This window comes from Schistocerca americana, chromosome 6, assembly GCF_021461395.2.
Source record: "Schistocerca americana isolate TAMUIC-IGC-003095 chromosome 6, iqSchAmer2.1, whole genome shotgun sequence".
Classification (NCBI taxonomy): domain Eukaryota; kingdom Metazoa; phylum Arthropoda; class Insecta; order Orthoptera; family Acrididae; genus Schistocerca; species Schistocerca americana.
The window spans coordinates 386,818,041-386,842,588 of NC_060124.1; the positions used below are offsets into that span (position 1 = coordinate 386,818,041).

Sequence of the window (24,548 nt, forward strand, 5' to 3'; positions counted from 1 at the left end):
AGAATGGAAAATAAACTATGGGTTTAACGTAACTTTTACATCGAAGTCACTGGATTTGGAGATCACATTGGAAATGATTCACGCCTGGGGAAGGAAATCGGCCGTGCCCTTGCACAAGAACAATCAAGATTTGCAATGATTTAGAGAAATCATAGAAATCCTAAATCTGGATGATTGGACGCGGACTTGAACCGTCGTCCTCCCGAAGGCGAGTCCCGCGCACTAAGCACTACGTCGTCTCGCTCGGTCATACAAAATGGAGCACGGATCGGAATTATATTATCAAACCAAAACCACAAAGAGATTCGTTAATTTTAAAATGCCAGTTTAATTTTAAACAAAGGTACATTTATCATAAGCACATACGCGAAGAAAATAGTTGTATCACAAATATTAATGGTCCATAACGTAACTGTGTTTCAATATTCAGTACCCTCTCATGAGAATAAATTAAACATATGGCCCCTTAACATAAGAAAAACGGAGTACACTGAAATCCTACAAAGAATCGAGTACAAAGAAAGATCATATGGTGCGGCCCTCGCACATTGGTCAAGTCGGTATAAAGACATTTCGTCTTCCTTCCGAAGCCACACCTCCATAAGGTTTCAAACATAGGGACCGCAAAGGAGCAGAAACGGAAATGACACAGGTGGGGCATGTGTTTAACACTCGAGTTTTTGAGGAGAGGTTCAGTCTTACGTTAGCAAAACGTAGGTATCTAGTGAACGAAAGTCTGAATTGCTGTAATTTCGGAAATCTGGTTAAATAATGTTAAATGCGATGGAAAAAATATAGCACACATTGTGAGAAAACAGGCCGTCCGGAGTGGCCGAGCGGTTCTAGGCGCTACAGTCAGGAACCACGCGACCGCTGCGGTCGCAGGTTCGAATCCTGCCTCGGGCATGGATGTGTGTGATGTCCTTAGGTTGGTTCGGTTTAAGTAGTTCTAAGTTCTAGGGGACTGATGACCTCAGAAGTTAAGTCCCATAGTGCTCAGAGCCATTTTTGTGAGAAAAACACGCGTTCAATTTAATAAGCAATTAGTTCAAAAACCAAACCACATTGTACGATAAGTGGTGACAGTTCAGAAGGAACAATGCACACCGTACTAACATATTATTTAATCTCACAAATCGGTAAAAAGCAAAAGAGATGCGAATCACGCGTCAAAATGTAAAGCTTCCTCAGCGTGCTCCCTCGCACCACTCGGATGCTAATTCACAGGAGATAGGAAATTTCATTGTGGAGACCTGACTGAGGCAGCGCACTGAATGCGTCAAATCTGTGGTTTCAGATCGACACTGACCAAACTCCCCCTTCACCAGATTAGGTTAACGGAACTCACATTCTACATTACAAACTTCACTCCCTATGAAAATTTTGAAATGAAACCACTCACACAATCTTACATGAATGATATCAATCAGCAGAAAGAGGGGGAAGGATGGCGGGCACAATAACACAGTTTGATTCAGTTTCCCCTACAGCTGTCGGTTTATGCAACCCGCAATGTTATATCAGCTCGAGATTTTCCGTTTTCTCTCGCCCGCTAAGTCAAACTGTTAGTCTTACAGAAAAAAATGAGCAGGGCCTTTCTGTAGGAAATTTAATGTACTTAATTTTTTTACTAGGATAAATTTTTGCTAGAAGGCGTAATTTTCTAATTATTAAAGAAAAACGTACAAAAGTGACTTCGAAACGAATCCTCATTCCCACACTCAACCCCCACTGGCACTTACAAATCGTAAAATTGACATTTATGTAAATTGTACCTAACAAATTTGTGAGTTTCAACAGTGTGAACTAAACAATTAGATAGTTGTATTCGTCAGGCCTTCTGACTCGAAAGTACTGTGCTTGCAAGGCTTAAGTTTGGATCGAACTGTCAACGTAATTAGTTTCAGCTTAACGTTTTCAAAAATCGTTTCTTGTTAATTACTATCACGTTATCGAAGTAGCCTACTATCGGGTGCCGTAATAGACTAATCAATAGAGACAAAGAAGTTCGAATATCGGAAATAGTTGATGTAATGGGAAATTTTTGTAAAGTGGTAGGAGGGAGTGCCATGAACAACATACTAGAAATCCTGAATGGTGAGGTATGAATGTGCGGTGGAGGTGCATGTGAAGGTCAGTTTTGTATGTTTTTCTAGAATAACTCGCAAACCCTAACCTCAAGCGAAAACGTATCCCAGCACAAAATTTAACCACATTGAATTTCCTACAAAAAGGTCCCGTTCATTTTTTCTTTAGGAATAGTAATTTGCGCGTAGCGAGCGAGAGAATATGAAAAATTTCGTGCGCTCTTTATGATGACCAGCATTAACATTGCGGGTTGCATAAAACGACAATTGTAGAGGCAGCTGAAACACCTTGTTCGTCTTTCCTCCAGACCCCTGTTATCGTCTCAGCTGAGTAATAGGTGGTGTTAAATCTCTCATGCGCTCACACCTGAAGCCCCCACTTTTATGAAAATGGCTCGTTTCATGTAAATCATGCTCAGCTAAAGTGGATTGTCGGGGTAGCGCAGGCAGTAAACCTCTTATGCTTCTTTGCAGTGTGCTACAGTATGCCCTGTTTGTCCGATATAAGACCTGCCGCACTCAAAGTACATTTTATGAACTTCATTTGTGTTCTAAAAACTGACAGATTTTTAATGGTCTCCGTAATATTCAGATATTTGAAGGAGCCCTGAAAATCATGGTGGCTCGCACCAATGGCTTAAGCCGGTCGGGGTGGCCGAGCGGTTCTGGCGCTACAGTCTGAAACCGCGCGACTGCTACGGTCACAGATTCGAATCCTGCCTCGGGCATGGATGTGTGTGCTGTCCTTAGGTTAGTTAGGTTTAAGTAGTTCTAAGTTCTAGGGGACTGATGATCTTAGAAGTTAAGTCCCATAGTGCTCAGAGCCAACCAATGGCTTAAGCATCTACCTATAGGCCTCTGTCATAAATCCAGCAAGTGCCAAGACCATCAAAAATGAGGCACTTATGTAAACATCTCGGGTTGTAAGGCACCCTGTGGGTGGGGCCAATCTAATGTCGCACTAACAGTGCGCACTGCAAAGCACTGCAGAAAGAGAACGAGAGATTTTGCCACATACGCCACCCCAAAAAGCCTACATTAGCTGAGCTTGGTGTAGAAAACGGTCACCAGATCAAATTTTACGACACTTCTCTCGTGGCTCACACTGCTTCCGAGACAGTGTGATCAAAGATGACACTGAAATAAAAATCCGTGACAACTTTAATAGAGAAGGTGGCCTACAACACAGTTCCACTTTAGACCCAGCGATCTCATGGTTGAAGCAGGCGCTTCAAATGCGGAATCAACGTATGCCCATATATGGTGACGCCGTAAGCCCCAGTGGCGTCTTAGCCGGTGCCAGAGTATATAATGGCGCACCAACAACACATCAGCAGTCATTCCACTTGAGAATGGGCAAGGAGTACATGGCTGAAATCTCGTGGCACATTAACCACTTGATGAGGCTGGAAGCCGGAAAAGATTTTATTCGGTGTTATCCCCACTAGATCTTGCATTCCTACAGGTGGATATCGTCTTCATATCTTTTTATGAGGCGTTCGACAACGTACAGCTTGAACACAATAACTTGACGATTTTACTGGTGCTGCCAGAACTTGGGATAATCGGCACTCGTTGACATTTCACCCAAATTCAAATACTGTTCAGCTACCTCAGTGAATGTAGAACGGTCTTTTTCTGCTTATAAAAGTGTTTTGAGTGATAGAAGACACAATATTACTACCTAACATTTGGAACAATACTTGGTCGTTTGTTTACAATGACAGAAAAATGTAAAATAAATTGTAAATGATGCTTTGGTCCAATAGTACTACTTAAAAGTTAATGCTGTTCAAAAAATTCATGATTGTATGTTGTTTTTTTAATAAAATATTACGGAGTTTCTGAGCGTGCCCCTCTGCGTGCGATATATCTCGAAGTTGGCCCTGTACATATCGATTGTTCCGCTGCGACTCACCCGCATCGCATCCGCTTGTTACCGACAACAATAGCAAAGAAGCAAGAATTCTTGAAACACGGTATGCGACCCCATTTTGCAAATTTTTAGAAAAGAATCCCGGAAAGGCTCCCTTTCTAAACTCTACCAGAAAGTATTCAGAAAATGATATCAGCGTTCTAAATGTACCGACTTCTCGCGTGACCGGCGCTCTTCCTCGTAATTGACATCCACACGTTCGACTCTGAGATATAATGCAAGCGGTAACTACCATATTTTTTAATTATTTGATCTTGCATATTTCAACACTTTTCATGCATTTTTAAGAATTTTTTATGCATATTGGCATGCATATTTTTAAGTTTTTACGATGCATATAATCCCAGGGTGACCAGATGCAATTGTTTAAAAAGGAGGACAAACAGATTCAAAAAGGAGGACAAAGGAAGAAAAAAGAGGACACATAAAAGGGGTCAACTGCAGATGAGGATACCACCCGTCAGCTTTGGACAAGTCACGTGACTGCCGGGAATTACCGGTAAAACTAGTAGTTAATTGTTACTGGTGGTCAGGTGGTGATTCCCAGAGCAATATAAAAAAATTAAAGACATTGATTGTGGTGACAGTATGGCGTCAATTGTTTTGTTATGTCAACAACACGGAATTGTTTACAAAGCGAAGACCATTCACCTCCCATCATTCGACGCACCGCTACCAGCATCTACAATTCAAGCAGCAGCTGACGACATGTGAACTGCACTTTAACCTTCCGAATACAAATAAATTTAATGACTGTGAAACAATGAAATAAAATCATGACAGTTAAAATGTCGAGTTATTTCATACCTTCATTTGCCACTGACACGTACGTTCCAGCTCCACATATCTTACATTCCGCTTCAAATTCATTTCTCCCTTTCTTAAAGTCGGTTATTTGCAGGAAAAGACATCGTTTAGGCATAGCCAAATGTTTTACGTAACTCACTCGGTTAAAAATTACACTCACAATTTACACGTGCACTACAGGAAGCCCAGCCAATACAAAGCGAAGATACGAAACGAAAATTTTAAATAATCGATATTTACATTCGCTTATAGGTCGATCAACGATAACATCGACGAACCTGGTGCCACCTATAACACCGCCTTCGTGCGTGTTTATCACGGAGGCTGTGCCAATAGTTAAAGTATTTAAGAAAACAGCAATAGAACGGGACGAATTGTAAATTTAACTGTATTACACTCACCTTTGCGAAAAAGCCGGACACTGTAAAAATCCGCCCGGACCCCGTACAAAGAGCTAAAAAGGAGGACATGTCCGGGTTAATCCGGACGTCTGGTCACCCTATATAATCCGGTCTCTAAAGATGCGGCTGGTTGCTTGGCAGAGCAGACCAACTCGCGTCCCTTTATTGCGTCTTCCGAGCACCAGGGAAACTGCCCCCGGACAACTAGGGGCAGTACGCATACGACGGCGGTAAGAGAACGGAGGGCGCTGCAGAGGGTGCCGGCGACTAGCTGACGATGACGGCGTCGATATACATGGGGGAGGCGGCCTGCGGCGTTGGCGGCAACGGCATTTGGTGGCATCCGCTCGGTAAGCTCCGCAGGACGGCGGCCGGACGTCGTGCAGTGAAGAAATCTGAAACAGTTTGATCTACGGCAGGACCACTTAATTCACGGAGCCATAGCTGATTTTGGTGGCGCTGCTGCTGCCCTGTGCTGCCGCGAATAGTATACTGCGCTCTGCCAGCTGATCTGAGAACAACGCCGGGTTTCTATAAACTTGGTTTGCTGTACACTTGATATTGAACTCTGACGTTCCGGTGAAACTTCGTGGTTACGTCTGAAGCTGGAGCAGAGCGGTGAGAACAAAGCAAACGCTGCAAGGTCCGATGGCGTCTCCCATGCAAACGTTCTGCCTGTGAAATGTCAGGATCAGGCAAAGTACGATATGAATTCAGAAACATCAGTGGGGCATCTACATGTTAATGTGATGTTGGAAGTTCTGACATTTGCGTCTTGAACGTCCGAACGAAACATTCGACCTCGCCGTTAGATTGTGGCGAGAATGGTGCTCTGCTGACATCGCCTTGATAGTGTTAGCGGCCATCGTCGAATGCGTCGGGATAAGGAAAATATATTTGCTGTAGGCATCGACGATAATCAACCAACAGGTTTGCAAAAGGGCAAAGTCTATATGGAGGCGCTGCCATAGAGAATCAAAATGTGGCCAGGAGAAAATTTCTTGGCACACAGTGGTCTGATTGTCTGCACAAGCGCGACATTGTTCCGTCACACGTTCCATTTGCTTATCTATACCAAGCCACGTACAATGCTGGTGCACAAACTGCTTAATGCGTACTGTTCGCCAATGATTTTTATATAGAAGAGATAAGACCTGATGTTGTAATGAGGCGGAGACTCTTGTCTGTTCGCCGGCTGCGGCGACCGAGCGGTTCTAGGCGCTTCAGTCCGTAACCGCACGACTTCTACGGTCGCAGGTTCGAATCCTGCCTCGGGCATGGATGTGTGTGATGTCCTTAGGTTAGTTAGGTTTAAGTAGTTCTAAGTTCTAGGGGACTGATGACCTCAGATGTTGAGTCCCATAGTGCTCAGAGCCATTTTCTTGTCTGTTCGTTAGGCGTGTGAAGCAGAATCACATCATTCAGTGTTTCAGTGCACAAAGTATCTTTGAACTAAGGGATCGGGAATACATTTCAGAGAGCAACACCAACCTTTGCGAATGTAATCTTTTGGCAAACGTAGTAATTAGTCACGCTCCGTGATTCTTGCGAGCCGCCGTAAAGCAGTAGGAAAAGAATCCAGCGCTTGAGAAACAGAAGAATCAATTTGTAAACGAGGAGCTTCCGATGCATCGAATGCTGCATCTGTGCCGACAGGTAAACGAGAAAATGTGTCGGCGACTGCGTCTTGCGTCCACGGACAATACAGAATTTCTTACGGGTAGTTTGACATTAATCACGACTGACTTTGAAGCTTTTGAGCCGTGCTATCTGGAACTTGTTTCGGCGGACGGAACAGTGCAGTCAGAGGCTTATGGTCCTTAACCAGGAAAATTCTTTTGTCATACAGTTAATGATGAAATTATATTATATTATAGCCAGGGCTTCTTTCTCCAGCTAACTACAATTAATCTGAACACTGTTCAAAGTTTTGGAAGCAAATGCGATGGGGGATAGAACCACACTAATCTCATGGGACGAGGCATCAACTGCCAGAATAAGTGATTTCACTAAGTCGTAGCACGTAAGGAAAGGCTGACGAAGCAATGTTTTTTCAGTGTTGAAGAGCTCAGTTACTCTTTTATTCAATGAAACGGAAACTTTTTGCGTCTGAGGTAGATCATAAGCGCGACTATTTGCGGCACGTTCGGAATGAACTTTATGTAGTAAGTGTGAGCGTGCGGGTGCTATTCTGTCATTCTGCGCAACGGATTAATCTGAGATGTACCCTTTACTCTGTGGCTCCTGCAAGATTCAATTTCCACCCCCACACTACTACAGAAATCAGACAGACGCTCCTAACGTTCTAAAGAGAAATGCCTGAAAAACTTTCAGCAATAAATATCTTCTGGAGTCGTCCACTGTAAGGAAATGACACAAAAATTCACAAAATTTCTTATGTAACTAGTGGCATACTTGAGTACTGGAGTAGTGCTAGTTAGTGTAAGAAAAACATGAAACTAACGAAAATTATTATTTATTTTGCAAAAATTCTGAGAAATCACAATGTCACTTTTAGTTATGAACTGAACAAGTTATTTCCGGGTTCTTTTCAGAATGTGAAGTTACCTCTTAAGGATAGGATTCGCTAATGCAATTTCTATACAAAGTTTGTTATTGACTTGGCAGAATGGCTGAGAGCCGCGCCTACTCAACTAGAATAATTATCCGTTAGAATGTTGCTAGGTACGGTCGAGGCCGTCGCGTGTGAAATGCAGTGAAATGTATTGTTGTGGAGGAAATATGGGGCTCGCAAAAGCTGTAGCGCACAATACCATAAGCTGCAATGACTGCTGTCTGCGCCACTCACTGCTGACAAATAAGATAACTCTCGTTCGATCTGGATTGACCTTTGCCAAGCAAACTCTCCCTACGCCGTGATGAAGTCAAGGACTCCTATCCGCCCCTAGTCTAACTATTGGCGTGGTACACCGGTCATATAACCAGTCCACCGCAATGCCACTCAAAAATCGCTCGCAGGCATTTAACTATAACTCTCAGGCGTTTAACTATAACTCTGTCCGTTCACACCGCACAATAAGTGTGGCGGCCAACACAGTGAACAACACTTAATTGCAAGGACTCAATATAGAGTCGCACTCCGATTCGCTCTTGACAGAGGTGCTCTCCCAGTGAAGTACTGAGGAGAGACTTGTTCCTCGCTCTTTGAGTACACATATGAGCGCACAAGCTCTCGTTATATGTTGTGTTGATTTCGGGGGAAGAGACCAAACGGCAAGTTCATCGGTCTCATCAGTTAGGTAAGGATGGGGAAGGAAGTCGGCCATGCCCTTTCAAAGGAACCATCCCGGCATTTGCCTGAAGCGATTTTGGGAAATCACAGAAAACCTAAATCAGGATGGCTAGACGCGGGATTGAACCGTCGTCCTCCAGATTGCGAGTCCAGTGTGCTAACCACTGCACCATCTCGCTCGGTCTCGTTATATGTTCTCGCTGCAAGAGCTCAACGGAACGGCCCTTCTCCATGCCAGACGTGAAGAGGTATATCTTTCGGTCTCTTCCATTACTCCTTCAGCTCAAGGCGTCAGGAATATCGTCTGCCAATCGGCATTGATCTTCTAAAATGGGAGAATGACGTTTCGTTTAAGGCGACCAATCCAGAAATCTGTAGAATCGGCGCTTGGCGTTTGCTGTCTCCCTGTGAAAACCTCTGAAACTGCATGCTACATGTGTAAAGAATGCGTAGGCTGGGTGCTCCCACACAATGTAGCGGAATTTGCTTTCAAGCCGAACATCAGGTCGTTCTTACCTTTGACTTGGGCACACGCTGTCTGCTCCACAGGCGGTCGCCGTCCGACGTAGATAGGCTGAATCATCCTCTGAAGGGACCAGCCTCTTGGCGTGCGGTCCACCTCTCCTGAACTAAAAGCTCTTGTGACCGTCGTGTCTTGAATGTGTGTGTGTAAGTCAGCCTCGAGTATCTCAACCCCGGTACGTACTTGTTATTTGCATATCGTTTACATGAATTCATACAACACTGACTTTATCTTATCGAGTTTGGGTTCGAATGAAGGTCTTGACGTGCGTAATATGATTGTGAGGGCGGAATATGTAAGCAATGAAGGTCAGGAGACCACGACGTCTTACATAAGTTTTCCATGAACAGATTGCAGTTCACGTAAATTCTTGGAGAAGGAAATTACTGAATTGCGTCGAAGGACAAGCACCATTGGCACTGATGGTATGTCCTAATTATTCAGTCATTGTGTTGAAGAAAGAACATTTCTGCAGGTTACATTTCAGGCACACCTCAGTTAAAACTTGAAAAAGATAGCAAAAATGTTTAAGGTGTTTGTCTGGAGGCGATTATGTCATCGAGATAATTAAAACAAGAAGACACCTTGGACATTACTTCTTCGAAAAATTTTTGAAACAACACAGGTGCGGAAACACTTCAGAAAGGTAGGCATTGATATTAAAACAAGCCTACATGAATATTCACAGCAAAAATTTTCTTTGTCTCTTTGTTGAATGGTAATTAGAGATAGGCTTTTGCAAGATCAGTTTTCGAGAATAACTGTTCTCCTGCTACGAGATCTAAAATTTCCTCCAGACATGGGAGCGGGTAGGAATCAATGACTGTCTGTAAATTTACCGTGCGTTTGAAATCCGCACAAAGACGGATCTTCCAAACTGGCTTATGAATAACGAAGAACGGTGATGCCCACTGACTAGCTGAAATAGGTTTTTAAGACACCAACAGATTCCAGTCTCTCAATTTCTGTAGCCACATCATCGTATAATGCATGCGGCGCAGGAAGTGCGCCGCAAAATGTGAGTTACGCATTGGCTTAAAGCGTAATGTGAGCTTGAAAATCTTTTCCACACCCCAGAGTACCGTCGAACAAATGTTGATACTCGTCATAGAGTTGCTGAACTGCAGCATGGGAAACTTCTGTGTCAGTGGGATGCACATGATCCTATATGTCTAATCCGAATGCCTCAAACACATCCATGTCGCAAATATTTGGGCTCGTGCGTGCGCCGACTACGGTGAAACGGACTTTTTTAGACTTTTTTGGATTTTACAAGTAAGCGGCAGGTCAGAAGCACTGAAATTCTGTCGCCGTTATAGGCGGTGAGATGCAGACTTCTTGTTTGCAAAGGTGGTTGGACAATTTTCTCATATGTACTAATGTAGGTTAGGCAACGTGGCAGAAAAACCAGTATCTAGTTGAAAAGGCACTGACTAGTTACAGCTTTGCAATGTAATACATAGTTTAAGATGTGCTCTCTGAATACAATTGTCCATTCTGTGTTGTGAAAAAACTGTTGTCTGTTCTCACCTGCGCACCAGAGCGCTTTCGTAAATTTCGAGATTAGGGGAACCTTTTAGAAGTGTGTGACAGGCGCATTGTAAGTGTGTACGCGCGATTTCTATTTCTTGAATTGTCTGATTTTTGAACAGAAGGAGCGGCAGAATCAGAAATGACACTGACTTCCATCCGTTCCTGCTTTGAATTACTTCCGCGTGAAACAGAGGCGGGCTTTCTAGTCTTTTGCAGGCAGACCAGTTTTATCTACATCTACATCTACATCTATACTCCGCGAGCCACCTTACGGTGTGTGGCGGAGGGTACTTATTGTACCACTATCTGATCCCCCCTTCCCTGTTCCATTCACGAATTGTGCGTGGGAAGAACGACTGCTTGTAAGTCTCCGTATTTGCTCTAATTTCTCGGATCTTTTCGTTGTGATCATTACGCGAGATATTTGTGGGCGGTAGTAATATGTTGCCCATCTCTTCCCGAAATGTGCTCTCTCGTAATTTCGATAATAAACCTCTCCGTATTGCGTAACGCCTTTCTTGAAGTGTCCGCCACTGGAGCTTGTTCAGCATCTCCGTAACGCTCTCGCGCTGACTAAATGTCCCCATGACGAATCGCGCTGCTTTTCGCTGGATCATGTCTATCTCTTCTATTAATCCAACCTGGTAAGGGTCCCATACTGATGAGCAATACTCAAGAATCGGACGAACAAGCGTTTTGTAAGCTACTTCTTTCGTCGATGAGTCACATTTTCTTAGAATTCTTCCTATGAATCTCAACCTGGCGCCTGCTTTTCCCACTATTTGTTTTATGTGATCATTCCACTTCAGATCGCTCCGGATAGTAACTCCTAAGTATTTTACGGTCGTTACCGCTTCCAATGATTGACCACCTATGGCATAATCGTACTGGAATGGATTTCTGCCCCTATGTATGCGCATTATATTACATTTATCTACGTTTAGGGAAAGCTGCCAGCTGTCGCACCATGCATTAATCCTCTGCAGGTCCTCCTGGAGTACGTACGAGTCTTCTGATGTTGCTACATTCTTGTAGACAACCGTGTCATCTGCAAATAGCCTCACGGAGCTACCGATGTTGTCAACTAAGTCATTTATGTATATTGTAAACAATAAAGGTCCTATCACGCTTCCCTGCGGTACTCCCGAAATTACCTCTACATCTGCAGATTTTGAACCGTTAAGAATGACATGTTGTGTTCTTTCTTCTAGGAAATCCTGAATCCAATCACAAACCTGGTCCGATATTCCGTAAGCTCGTATTTTTTTCACTAAACGTAAGTGCGGAACCGTATCAAATGCCTTCCTGAAGTCCAGGAATACGGCATCAATCTGCTCGCCAGTGTCTACGGCACTGTGAATTTCTTGGGCAAATAGGGCGAGCTGAGTTTCACATGATCTCTGTTTGCGGAATCCATGTTGGTTATGATGAAGGAGATTTGTATTATCTAAGAACGTCATAATACGAGAACACAAAACATGTTCCATTATTCTACAACAGATTGACGTAAGCGAAATAGGCCTATAATTATTCGCATCTGATTTATGACCCTTCTTGAAAATGGGAACGACCTGCGCTTTCTTCCAGTCGCTAGGTACTTTACGTTCTTCCAGCGATCTACGATAAATTGCTGATAGAAAGGGGGCAAGTTCTTTAGCATAATCACTGTAGAATCTTAAGGGTATCTCGTCTGGTCCGGATGCTTTTCCGCTACTAAGTGATAGCAGTTGTTTTTCAATTCCGATATCGTTTATTTCAATATTTTCCATTTTGGCGTCCGTGCGACGGCTGAAGTCAGGGACCGTGTTACGATTTTCCGCAGTGAAACAGTTTCGGAACACTGAATTCAGTATTTCTGCCTTTCTTCGGTCGTCCTCTGTTTCGGTGCCATCGTGGTCAACGAGTGACTGAATAGGGGATTTAGATCCGCTTACCGATTTTACATATGACCAAAACTTTTTAGGGTTCTTGTTTAGATTGTTTGCCAATGTTTTATGTTCGAATTCGTTGAATGCTTCTCTCATTGCTCTCTTTACGCTCTTTTTCGCTTCGTTCAGCTTTTCCTTATCAGCTATGATTCGACTACTCTTAAACCTATGATGAAGCTTTCTTTGTTTCCGTAGTACCTTTCGTACATGATTGTTATACCACGGTGGATCTTTCCCCTCGCTTTGGACCTTAGTCGGTACGAACTTATCTAAGGCGTACTGGACGATGTTTCTGAATTTTTTCCATTTTTGTTCCACATCCTCTTCCTCAGAAATGAACGTTTGATGGTGGTCACTCAGATATTCTGCGATTTGTGCCCTATCACTCTTGTTAAGCAAACATATTTTCCTTCCTTTCTTGGCATTTCTTATTACACTTGTAGTCATTGATGCAACCACTGACTTATGATCACTGATACCCTCTTCTACATTCACGGAGTCGAAAAGTTCCGGTCTATTTGTTGCTATGAGGTCTAAAACGTTAGCTTCACGAGTTGGTTCTCTAACTATCTGCTCGAAGTAATTCTCGGACAAGGCAGTCAGGATAATGTCACAAGAGTCTCTGTCCCTGGCTCCAGTTCTGATTGTGTGACTATCCCATTCTATACCTGGTAGATTGAAGTCTCCCCCTATTACAATAGTATGATCACGAAACTTCTTCACGACGTTCTGCAGGTTCTCTCTGAGGCGCTCAACTACTACGGTTGCTGATGCAGGTGGTCTATAGAAGCATCCGACTATCATATCTGACCCACCTTTGATACTTAACTTAACCCAGATTATTTCACACTCGCATTCGCTAATAACTTCACTGGATATTATTGAATTCTTTACTGCTATAAATACTCCTCCACCATTGGCGTTTATCCTATCCTTGCGGTATATATTCCATTCTGTGTCTAGGATTTCATTACTGTTCACTTCCGGTTTTAACCAACTTTCCGTTCCTAATACTATATGCGCACTATTTCCTTCAATAAGAGATACTAATTCAGGAACCTTGCCCTGGATACTCCTGCAGTTTACCAATATTACGTTAACTTTTCCTGTTTTTGGTCTCTGAGGACGGACGTTCTTTATCAACGATGATAATGTCCTCTCTGGTAAGCCGTCAGGTATTTTATCGTTTCGCCCAAGGGGGGGTCACTCTAACCTAAAAAACCCCCGTGTGCACGCCACACGTACTCTGCTACCCTAGTAGCTGCTTCCGGTGTGTAGTGCACGCCTGACCTGTCTAGGGGGGCCCTACAGTTCTCCACCCAATAACGGAGGTCGATGAATTTGCAACCATTATAGTCGCAGAGTCGTCTGAGCCTCTGGTTTAGACCCTCCACACGGCTCCAAACCAGAGGACCGCGATCGACTCTGGGCACTATGCTGCAGATATTAAGCTCAGCTTGCACTCCGCGTGCGATGCTGGTTGTCTTCACCAAATCAGCCAGCCGCCGGAAGGAACCAAGGATGGCCTCAGAACCCAAGCGGCAGGCGTCATTCGTTCCGACATGTGCTACTATCTGCAGCCGGTCACACCCAGTGCGTTCAATAGCTGCCGGAAGGGCCTCCTCCACATTACGGACGAGACCCCCCGGCAAGCACACCGAGTGCACACTGGCATTCTTCCCCGACCTACCCGCTATTTTCCTGAGGGGCTCCATAACCCGCCTAACGTTGGAGCTCCCTATAACTAATAGGCCCGCCCTCTGTGACTGTCGGGACCTTGCCGGAGAATCGTCCACTGGCCCAACAGGCGAGGCATCCTGTGGTGGCTCGGAAACGATGTCATCACCACTAGGAAGCACCCCGTACCTGTTGGAAAGGGGTAAGGCAGCTGCCACGCGGCCAGATCCCACCTTCGCCTTTCGGCCAGGCACGCGCGAGCCCACCACTGTCCGCCATTCACCCTGGAGTGATGGCTGAGCGGTAAGATGCTCACTGCCGGAAGACGCAGCGACATCAGGGGTTCCATGTGATTCCAAGGCCACCGAAGTAGGCATAGGTCTCACCACAGTTGCCCCAACGCCACTACGAGCCGACGCCTGCACCTCGAGCTCGATGAGCCTAACAGACAAAGCCTCCACCTGCCCCCGAAGAGTGGCCAATTCTCCTTGCGTCCGCTCACAACAACCACAGTCCCTACACATGACTATGTTTACCCTACTCTATACGGTGACAAATTCCCAAGATAATCTTCTGATCAGCTACTCTGATAATCAAGAAACACTCACTGAAATACGAGACGCGAAAACTACGCTAGGTTTTCCCAGAAAAACTATTTAAAAGCTAAGCGCAGCAAATAAGTACAAAGACGCTTTATACAAACAGTACTCGCTGCTGCTGGTGCTCTCGCTCTGGCTGTCTCGTGCGATGATAAAAATTGCATTCACCTTGTGTGAAGAAGCAGTCCTTCCGATCATGGGTGACATAGCATTTAACGCATGAATTCGCTTTGCACGGAGCTGGGGCAGAGTAATTAGTGTTACGCCGGCACGGTAAACGCTGTACGTAGTGTGTCCAGCCATGTTTACATGGTGCTGACTTTCAAATGCAGCGACTGGGGCTGTGGCTGGAGCACACGTTGCTTGTCTCAAACAAAGCGATAACTGGTAGACAGAAATCTTGATCGGTTCGGTTAAATCTTGAATTTCTGGTGTTTCGATAACTTTAAGCACTTAATTGAGGCTATGGTTGTGATGCTTTAAAAATTAGGCCCTCAGTCTCTGACTGATAGGTTCTGAATAAGAGCGTGGCAAAACTTTTCATCGCGATAAGTTTCGCCACAGACAATAGAATTTACAGTCTCTAGTCATGCGTTACAATTCCGCGAGCCATTCTTTATAGGACTGATCACTACGACGTTGCTTGCAGAAAAATGTATACCGAGCAGCAGCAACGTGTATTTGACTCTCAAAAAATTCGTCTAAATTTGCAACTATGACCTCTCAGATCTGGGTCTGGGACTCACTGAAGGGAAACAGTTTCACAAGGAGGCTGTAGGTGTACATTCCCCCACACGGAAAGAAAAACGAAAGATATGATTCACCTGTTATTCTGTAGGCGACGAAATGTTGATACAGCTGTGTTATGTATTCTTCCCATGTTTCGTTTGTCTCTTCGAATAGTCGGAAGGGTGGAGGCGGCAGCTGAACTCCTTCTTTATCTTCTCGTGCCTTTTACCGTTGATCTGCTTGAGCGAGAAGCTCCTCACAACAGTACCATTATTTGTTAACTCTCAAACTGAACATGTTAGACGCTGCCCAGCTCTTAAATGTTGTTCTCCCTGGTTTGAGATGACTCCTTAAATATTTCAACTTAAATATTACAGTTTACGTATTTCAACTTAATATATGCACACGCAAAAAAAGGATGTAATAGAAAGAAAAAAATTTTCCTGCTCTGGCATACAATCCCATCCTTGTCGCCGGTCTCTAATTGTCCTTCTCTGCATACAAAGCTCTTCGTTTCAGTATACCATCCTTGCCGTCAATCTCTAATAACTTCCTTTGCACGCTGTGTGGTTCTGTAGTAGACATAGGAGCGAGGAACAGATGCAATTCATGAACAGAGAATTCAGATATTAATTTATTTTACATCTAATATCAAACAGTAGAAATAAGGGCCGCAACACCTTGTGGTATGTACACCACTGGCCATTAAAATTGCTACACCAAGAAGAAATGCAGATGATAAACAGGTATTCATTGGGCAAATAAATTATACTAGAACTGATATGTGATTCACGCAATTTGGGTGCATAGATCCTGAGAAATCAGTACCCAGAACAACCACCTCTGGCCGTTATAACGGCCTTGATACGTTGGGCGTTGAGTCAAACAGATCTTGGATGGCGTGTACAGGTACATCTGCCTATGCAGCTTCAACACGATACCACACTTCATCAAGATCAGTGACTGGCGTATTGTGACGAGCCAGTAGCTCGGCCACCATTGACCAGACGTTTTCAATTGGTGAGAGACCTGGAGAATGTGCTGGTCAGGGCAGCAGTCGAACATTTTGTGTATCCAGAAAGGCCCGTACAGGACCTGCAACATGCGGTCGTGCATTATCCTGCTGAAATGTTGGGTTTCGCAGGGATCGAATGAAGGGTAGAGCCACGGGTCGTAACACATCTGAAATGTAACGTCCACTGTTAAAGTGCCGTCATTGCGAACAAGAGGTGTCCGAGACGTGTAACCAATGGCATCCCATACCATCAAACCGGGTGAGACGCTAGTATGGCGATGACGAATACACGCTTCCAATGTGCGTTCACCGCGATGTCGCCAAACACGGATGCGACCATCATGATGCTGTAAACAGAACCTGTATCCATCCTAAAAAATGACGGTTCGCCATTCGTGCACCCAGGTTCGTCGTTGAGTACACCAGCGCAGGCGTTCCTGTCTGTGATGCAGCGTCAAGGGTAACCGCAGTTACGGTCTCCGAGCTCATAGTCCATGATTCTGCAAACGTCGTCGATCTGTTCGTGTAGATGGTTGTTGTCTTGCAAACGCCCCCATATGTTCACTCAGGGATAGAGACGTGGCTGCACGATCCGTTACAGCCATGCGGATAAGATGCCTGTCATCTCGACTGCTAGTGATACGAGGCCGTTGGAATCCAGCACGGCGTTCCGTATTACCCTCTGGAACCCACCGATACCATATTCTGCTAACAGTCATTGGATCTCGACCAACTCGAGCAGCAATGTCGCGATACGATAAAGCGAATCGCGATAGGCTGCAATCCGACCTTTATCAAAGTCGGAAACGTGATGGTACGCATTTCTCCTCTTTACACGATGCATCATGTGGTGTCACCGCCAGACACCACACTTGCTAGGTGGTAGCTTAAATCGGCCGCGGTCCATTTAGTACATGTCGGACCCGCGTGTCGCCACTGTGTGATCGCAGACCTAGCGCCACCACAAGGCAGGTCTCGAGATACGGACGAGCACTCGCCCAGTTGTACGACGACATTGCTAGCGACAATACGGACAAAGCCTTCCTCTCATTTGCCGAGAGTTAGTTAGAATAGCCTTCTGCTAAGTCCATGGCTACGACCTAGCAAGGCGCCAATTGTAACAGTGCATGTATCTTACGAGTCTCATTTGTATAGCCAAGAGAGATGTATCACAAGGAATAAATAAAGTTAAGTATATTCCAAAGCTACGTATTTTCTTGATAGCAGTCTTGTTCCAGACTTGACGCCAGTCGGCGTGTGTGTACGCGTGCCTTTCTTTCGGCTACTTCAGTGTGGCGTAACAGTCTTGTTACGTCACAACACATCACAACAACGTATCACCAGGCAACGCCCGTCAACTGCTGTTTGTGTATGAGAAATCGGTTGGAAACTTGCCTCATGTCAGCATGTGGTAGGTGTCGCCACCGGCGCCAACCTTGTGTGAATGCTCTGAAAAGCTAATCATTTGCATATCACAGCATCTTCTTCCTGTCGGTTAAATTTCGCGTCTGTAGCACGTCATCTTCGTGGTGTAGCAACTTTAATGGCCATTAGTGTATTCGACTAATGTCTGAAATAGTGCTAGAGGGAATTGACACCATGAATCCTGCAGGGCTGTCCATAAATCCGTAAGAGTACGAGGAGGTGGAGATCTGAACAGCACGTTACAAGGCATCCCAGATACACTAAATAACGTTCACGTCTCGGAAGTTTGGTGGCAAGCGGAATTGTTTATACCCAGAAAAGTGTTGCACAGTGGACATGAATAGATGCAGGCGATCAGACAGGATGCTTACGTATGTGTCACCACTCAGAGTCGTATCTAGATGTACTAGGGGTCCCATTTAGCTCAAACTGCAACGTCCCTACAAATCACAGAGCCTCCATCAGCTTGAAGAGGCCCCTGCTGACATGCAGGATTCGTGGATTCATGAGGTTGTCTCCCTAGTCGTACACGTCCATCCGCTTGATACGGACTCCTCCGACCACGCAACATGTTTCCAGTTATCAACAGTCCATTGCCGCTGTTGACGGGTCCAGGCGAGGCGCAAAGCTTTGCGACGTGCGGTCATCAAGGGTACACGAATTGGCCTTCGGCTCCGAAAGCCCATATCGGTGATGTTTCGTTGAATGGTTTGCACGCTGAGACTTGATGATGGCCCAGGTTTGAAATCTGCGGTAATTTTTCGGAAGGGTTGCACTTCTGTCACGTTGAAAGATTCTCGTCAGTCGTCGTTGGTCCCATTCTTGCAGGATCTTTTTCCGGCCGCAGCGATGTCAGAGATTCGATGTTTTACCGGATTCGTGATATTCACGGTACACTTGTGAAATGGTCGTACAGGAAAATCCCCACTTCATCGCTGCCTCTGAGATGCTGTGTCCCATCGGTCGTGCGCCAATTGTAACACCACGTTCAAACTGACTTAAATCTTAATACCTTGCCATTGTAGCAGCAATAACCGATCTAACAACTGCACCAGACCCTTGTCTTACATAGGCGTTGCCCTCCGCAGCATTGTATTCAGCCTTTTTACGTATCTCTCTCTGTATTTGAATACGCATGCCTATATCAGATTCTTTGCCGCTTCAGTGTACAAATCAGTCAGCCTTCAAAACAATAACTATTCAGTAGATTACGAGCCTTGACTACTATGAAAATGTGTAAATGTTATCCGGCTGGCAAACGCACAAAAATGAGGACAGTAAGTGAATGTTCCAACTCTAGTAGCCCGCATCTCGTGGTCGTGCGGTAGCGTTCTCGCTTCCCACGCCCGGGTTCCCGGGTTCGATTCCCGGCGGGGTCAGGGATTTTCTCTGCCTCGTGATGGCTGGGTGTTGTGTGCTGTCCTTAGGTTAGTTAGGTTTAAGTAGTTCTAAGTTCTAGGGGACTGATGACCATAGATGTTAAGTCCCATAGTGCTCAGAGCCATTTGAACCAACTCTAGTACATCTACCTATGGAGTTCCGGAGAGGGGATGCTTGCATCTCATTGGCAGCGGCATAATGGTTCGTGGCAGCGCCCCCGTGCCGCGCTAGCGGCTGTAGGAAACGCGACGATGTATCTGGCGGCGTGTGTATTTGAAAGTGCGTCCGACCAGAGAGTAGCCGATACCGCGGTTATATGTGGGTAATTGTAATATAATGTCTATAACGAAGAGAAAAAAGAAAAAAAACAGGTAACATCTGATTACAAGATTAGTGGTGAACATCTTGAGCACTCAAAATATCCACGGGTATGCTGCCGGTCTATAGTGTCCAACGGGCACAATATTTCGGCGATCATACATGTCGCCATCATCAGGTGAACTGACGGACTGAGCTCCTGTGAACGTGCCGGCACGGAGATCCGTACGCTATGGCTGCTCAGAGGGAACTGGGTTCGGTCGCGGCGGCGGCTGATTTAAATACCCTCCGCCCGCGGCGCGCTCCCTCCGCCGTCCGCGCCCAGCGCCACGGTCGCGCGGTGGAACAGATTGCGACGGCGTCTGAGATGACGTCGGTGTGATGGCTCTGTCCGCCGTGGTCGTCACAACTATACGTTTGCTCGATTTACTCTTGATTAACCCGATCGCTGGTTCCCAAGCCTTGCTAAGATTATAGCCACAGTCACGGTTTATGAGGTCGTCATTGGTGCGAATTTCGATGGCCTCTCTAACAACGCTGTCCCAGTATCTCGACGTCTGTACCAGAATCCTCGTGCGGTCATACTCCATGGCGTGATTTTCCGACAAACAATGTTCAGCGACCGCCGACTTGCTCGGATACATCAGTCGAGTGTGCCTCTGGTGTTCACGGCATCGATCCTCGACGGTACGCATCGTCTGACCAATATACGACTCGCCACATTGACACGGAATCTGGTACACGCCGGCCTTCCTCAAACCCAGGTCATCTTTGGCGCTCCCCACCAGTGCACGAGTTTTATTTGGAGGACAAAACACGTCATTTCAGACGCCGTCGCAATCTGTTCCACCGCGCGACCGTGGCGCGGGGCGCGGACGGCGGAGGGAGCGCGCCACGGGCGGAGGGTATTTAAATCAGCCGCCGCCGCGACCCGGCCTGAACGCACGTTACGCACACACGCAAGTCGCTGAGATGTGCAGCCGCGAGAAGGACGTACCTGCGCCTGCTAGCGACGCGAAGGGTGTGGCAGATCGCCGTTCGGCCGCGCTTGCGCTGTCGACGGCCCCATCTGGCCCCCCACCTATGACGACCACTGCTACGGCTATGGATTTGACGGACACTGCTACGGAAACGTTGAAGACTGCGCTGTCTGCTCCGCTGCCAGATTCTGACGATGAGAGCACTGCCGCCCCTCGGCCACGCGGACGCAGCGGGAAACAGAAGAGGAGGGCACCAGCTGCGACAGCTGCTGCTCGCAGCTCGCCGATTGAGAAGAGGGCCAAGCAAGACTTCGCCCCTGACGCTGACGGTTTCGTCCCGGCCCGGCGCACTGCCAGACGCATGCTGTCATCGACGACGCCACCAACTGTCGTCGCCAACTCCTTCGATGCGCTCGAGGACGCGCCGGACCCGCCGCCGAGCACTCCTGCGCCGAGGACGGACTCCCATCTTCCGCCGGTGGTTCTTCAGTTTCGGCCGCCCTATGGAGAACTGCAGAAGCTGTTGCGCAGCTGGACAACGGCCGTGTACACCGTGAAGCCTGCGGGGCGAGACCTATACAGGGTCACACTCCGCACTGCTGATGACTATCGCCGGGTCACCCAGGAGGCGTCTGAGCGTGGTATCCCTTTCTATACCCACGCCTCCGCACCTGACAAGGTCCTGAAGATCGTATTTCGCGACCTTCCGTTCAACATGGAAGCCGATCACCTGCATCGAGAACTCGCAGACCTGGGCTTCTACATACGGGCAGTTGTGAAGATGAAGTCGCCAAAATCACGCGAAGATATGCCGCTCTTCCTGGTCGTCTGCTCTGACACCGTGGAGAACCGCAAACTCTACCAACTGACGCGGGTCGCCGACGTTCCGGTCCAGACCGAAGATCTTCGTTCCCGGAGAGGCCCTGTGCAGTGCTTTCGCTGCCAGGGAATAAACCACGTCGCGCGCCATTGTTCTATGCCGGACAGATGCGTTAAATGCGCCGGCGCCCATGCAGGAAGTGCGTGCCCCCGTCCGCCCTCCGAGAAGCCTACATGTGCACTCTGTGGCGGTGCTCATGTGGCTAGTTATCGTGGGTGTGAGGTATGGAAGCGTGCCATTGCTCGCCAGCGTGGCCAAACACCAGCGCCACATCAGAAGAAGCTCGCAACGAGACGGCCAGGCGTCTCTTTCGCGGCGGCGACGTCAGGGACGTCCTCCGCCGCCCCGGCTACGTCGGTTCCTGCTCCCGCCGCATCCGAGGCCGTACCGACACCGGAGGCTCCTGCGCCTCCACCACCGCAGCCAGTGGCGGTACCGGGTACTGCCTCTCCCGGGCCGTCGGCCGGACCGCGCCCCACCAACCGCCGGCGCGGGGGTCACCGCCCAGTGGGTACCCAACGCTCAGCACCATCCGTCGAGCAGCCCCAGGTGGACTCTCACAGCGAAGCAGCCACGCCCCCCCTTTCCTGCGCCGGGGCTGCGCCGGCTGTCTCCACCGCTGACCTGGCCAACCTCGTCGCGCAGCTCACAGCCCTGGTGACCAGTGCTACGAAGTTGATTGAAGTCCTGTCGCAGCAACTCACCGCTGCAGTGCCGATGGCCTCTCCGGCCCCAACCGCTGCCAACACTCAACAGCCGCACCATGGGCAGCGTTAGAGGGCTCACGGTCGTTGCGTGGAATGCCAACGGCGTCCGCACCCAAGCTGGCGAACTTCGCCAATTTCTCCGCGATGAAGCCGTCGACGTCTGCCTTATCAATGAAACACACCTGAAGCCTGGGGTCGACGTCAGGGCGGCCAACTACTCAAGCTATCGCACCGATCGACTGACGGCGGGTGGGGGGACAGCCGTCTACGTCCGCAATGGCATACGTCACCATGTGATACAACTTCCACCACTGGCGACGCTGGAGGCCACTGGTGTCGTTGTTCACACCTCGGCGGGCGCCATCACGTTCGTCGCGGCCTATCGGCCGCCGTCTCGTCCCCTGGACCCTGCTGACATCGATGCTCTGCTTTCCTTGAGGGGGCCAGTGTTCGTCGCCGGGGACTTCAACAGCAAACATGTCTCCTGGAACTCCAGGATCACCAACGCCGCTGGCCGCTGCCTGCTCCGGATAGCGGAACGCCACCACGCGCTTGTGGTGGGGCCGTACGACCCGACCATTTTCCCTGCTCGTGGCCTCCCAGATATAATTGACATCGCAGTCGTCAAGGGTATCCCTCATCAGATCACCGCCACGACGCGGACTGCACTGTCGTCGGATCATGTCCCTGTGGTTTTTGACATCGACCTAGACGCCCTCCAGCAGCCCAGGCGCGGTATCTCACTTGCTGGCATCGACTGGGACAGGTTTCAAGAAGCCGTGACGCACTCACTAGCCGCCGCACCGCCCCCTGCGGAAGTTGGAGCGGACGAAGCACTTTTGCACTTCGCGGCAACCACGATCGACGCTGCCACCATAGCGACGCCGCCCCGACCACGCCCCCCGCCTGACTACTACCGACAGCTGCCGCCGGACATCCTTGCGGCCATCACCGAGAAGAACCGGGTCTACCGGGAGTGGCAGAGGACGCGAAATGCCAACACCAGGCGCCTCCTCAACAGGATGCGTCGGGACATCCGGGCCGCCATTGACGATCATCGCAATCGCGACTGGAATAACAAGGTCGCCGCCCTTTGTCTTGAAGATGGCACAGCCTGGCAGATGACGAAGCGTTTCCTACGCCGCACGCAACGTATCCCCCCGCTGCTGGTCCAAGGTCAGGCTGTCTGCGAACCAGCTGCGAAGGCCGATGCTCTTGCTGACGTCTTTGAGGCGGCGTTTACGCCTCTCGAAGACCCGACTGACGCTGTCACCGACGACCTGGTTGCTGACCGGCTCCCACGCTACCTGGAGGCGCGTGACGACGATGACGTCATTGAAGAGACAACGGCGGAGGAGGTGTCGACCATCCTGCGTGCCCTGCACCCCAGGAAAGCTGCCGGCCCAGACGAAGTTTCCAACGCCCTGCTCCGGAAGTTGCCGCCCGTGGCTGTCACTCATCTTGCTGACGTCTTTAATGTCATCCTCCGGTCCTGCAGCTTTCCTCAGTCCTGGAAGCATGCGGAAATCGTGGCGATTCCGAAGATGGGGAAGGATCTGCGGCAGCCCGTGAACTACAGACCTATTAGTCTCCTGCCGGCCGTCTCTAAGGTCTTTGAGAGGGTGTACATCAGGCGGCTGCAGCGCCACGTCGACGAGGAAGGCCTCCTGCCCGAAGAGCAGTTCGGGTTTCGCAGGGGCCACTCAGCCGTTCTTCAACTCCTTCGGTTAGTGGAAGATGCGTTCGTCGCCCTCGAGCAGCGCGAGTTCTTCGGCGTGGTGTTCCTGGACGTGTCGCGTGCTTTCGACAGCGTGTGGCACCGCGGCCTCTTGTTCAAGCTTTTTGAACTTGGGGTCCCGACGTCGCACGTGCGTCTCATCGCTTCCTATCTTGCTGATAGAACCTTCCATGTGCGGGCCGCGCAGGGCTTGTCCTCCGTCCGCCACATCAACGCCGGGGTGCCGCAGGGCTCGGTCTTGGGGCCACTCCTGTACTCGCTGTACACGTCTGATGCGCCGAAGATCGACCGTGTGCAGCTCGCCCTGTACGCGGATGACACGGCTCTCTACACTCGGAGCCTCAATGCCGCTGTCATGCGCCGCCGTCTGCAGCTCGCCGTTGACACCCTGGCAGCCTGGGCAGTCAAGTGGCGTCTCCTATTCAATGGTGCCAAGACTCAGTTCCTGATCGTCACCAGGCGACTCGTTCCTGCAGGTTTGCAGCCGCTCGCTGTCGGTGGAAGCCCTGTCCCGTGGCGCCCAACGGCGCATTACCTCGGCGTCACCATTGACCGCCGACTCACGTGGGCTCCACACATTCGCGACGTGAAGGCCAAAGTGCGGAACAGGCTCCGCACCCTGTACCCTTTGC

General features: G+C 48.3%; 1 protein-coding gene across 1 annotated transcript in view; it reads left to right on the forward strand.

Annotated features, from left to right (window-relative positions):
• The window catches only part of LOC124620161 (nascent polypeptide-associated complex subunit alpha, muscle-specific form-like), a 75,798-nt gene extending 53,550 nt beyond the window's left edge, over nt 1-22,248 (forward strand). The window contains exons 3-4 of the mRNA XM_047146831.1: nt 20,752-21,232; nt 21,608-22,248. Coding sequence (XP_047002787.1) covers nt 20,752-21,232; nt 21,608-22,248 — 1,122 coding nt within the window. The remainder of the gene's footprint in view (nt 1-20,751; nt 21,233-21,607) is intronic.
• Nucleotides 22,249-24,548: the final 2,300 nt, after the last annotated feature.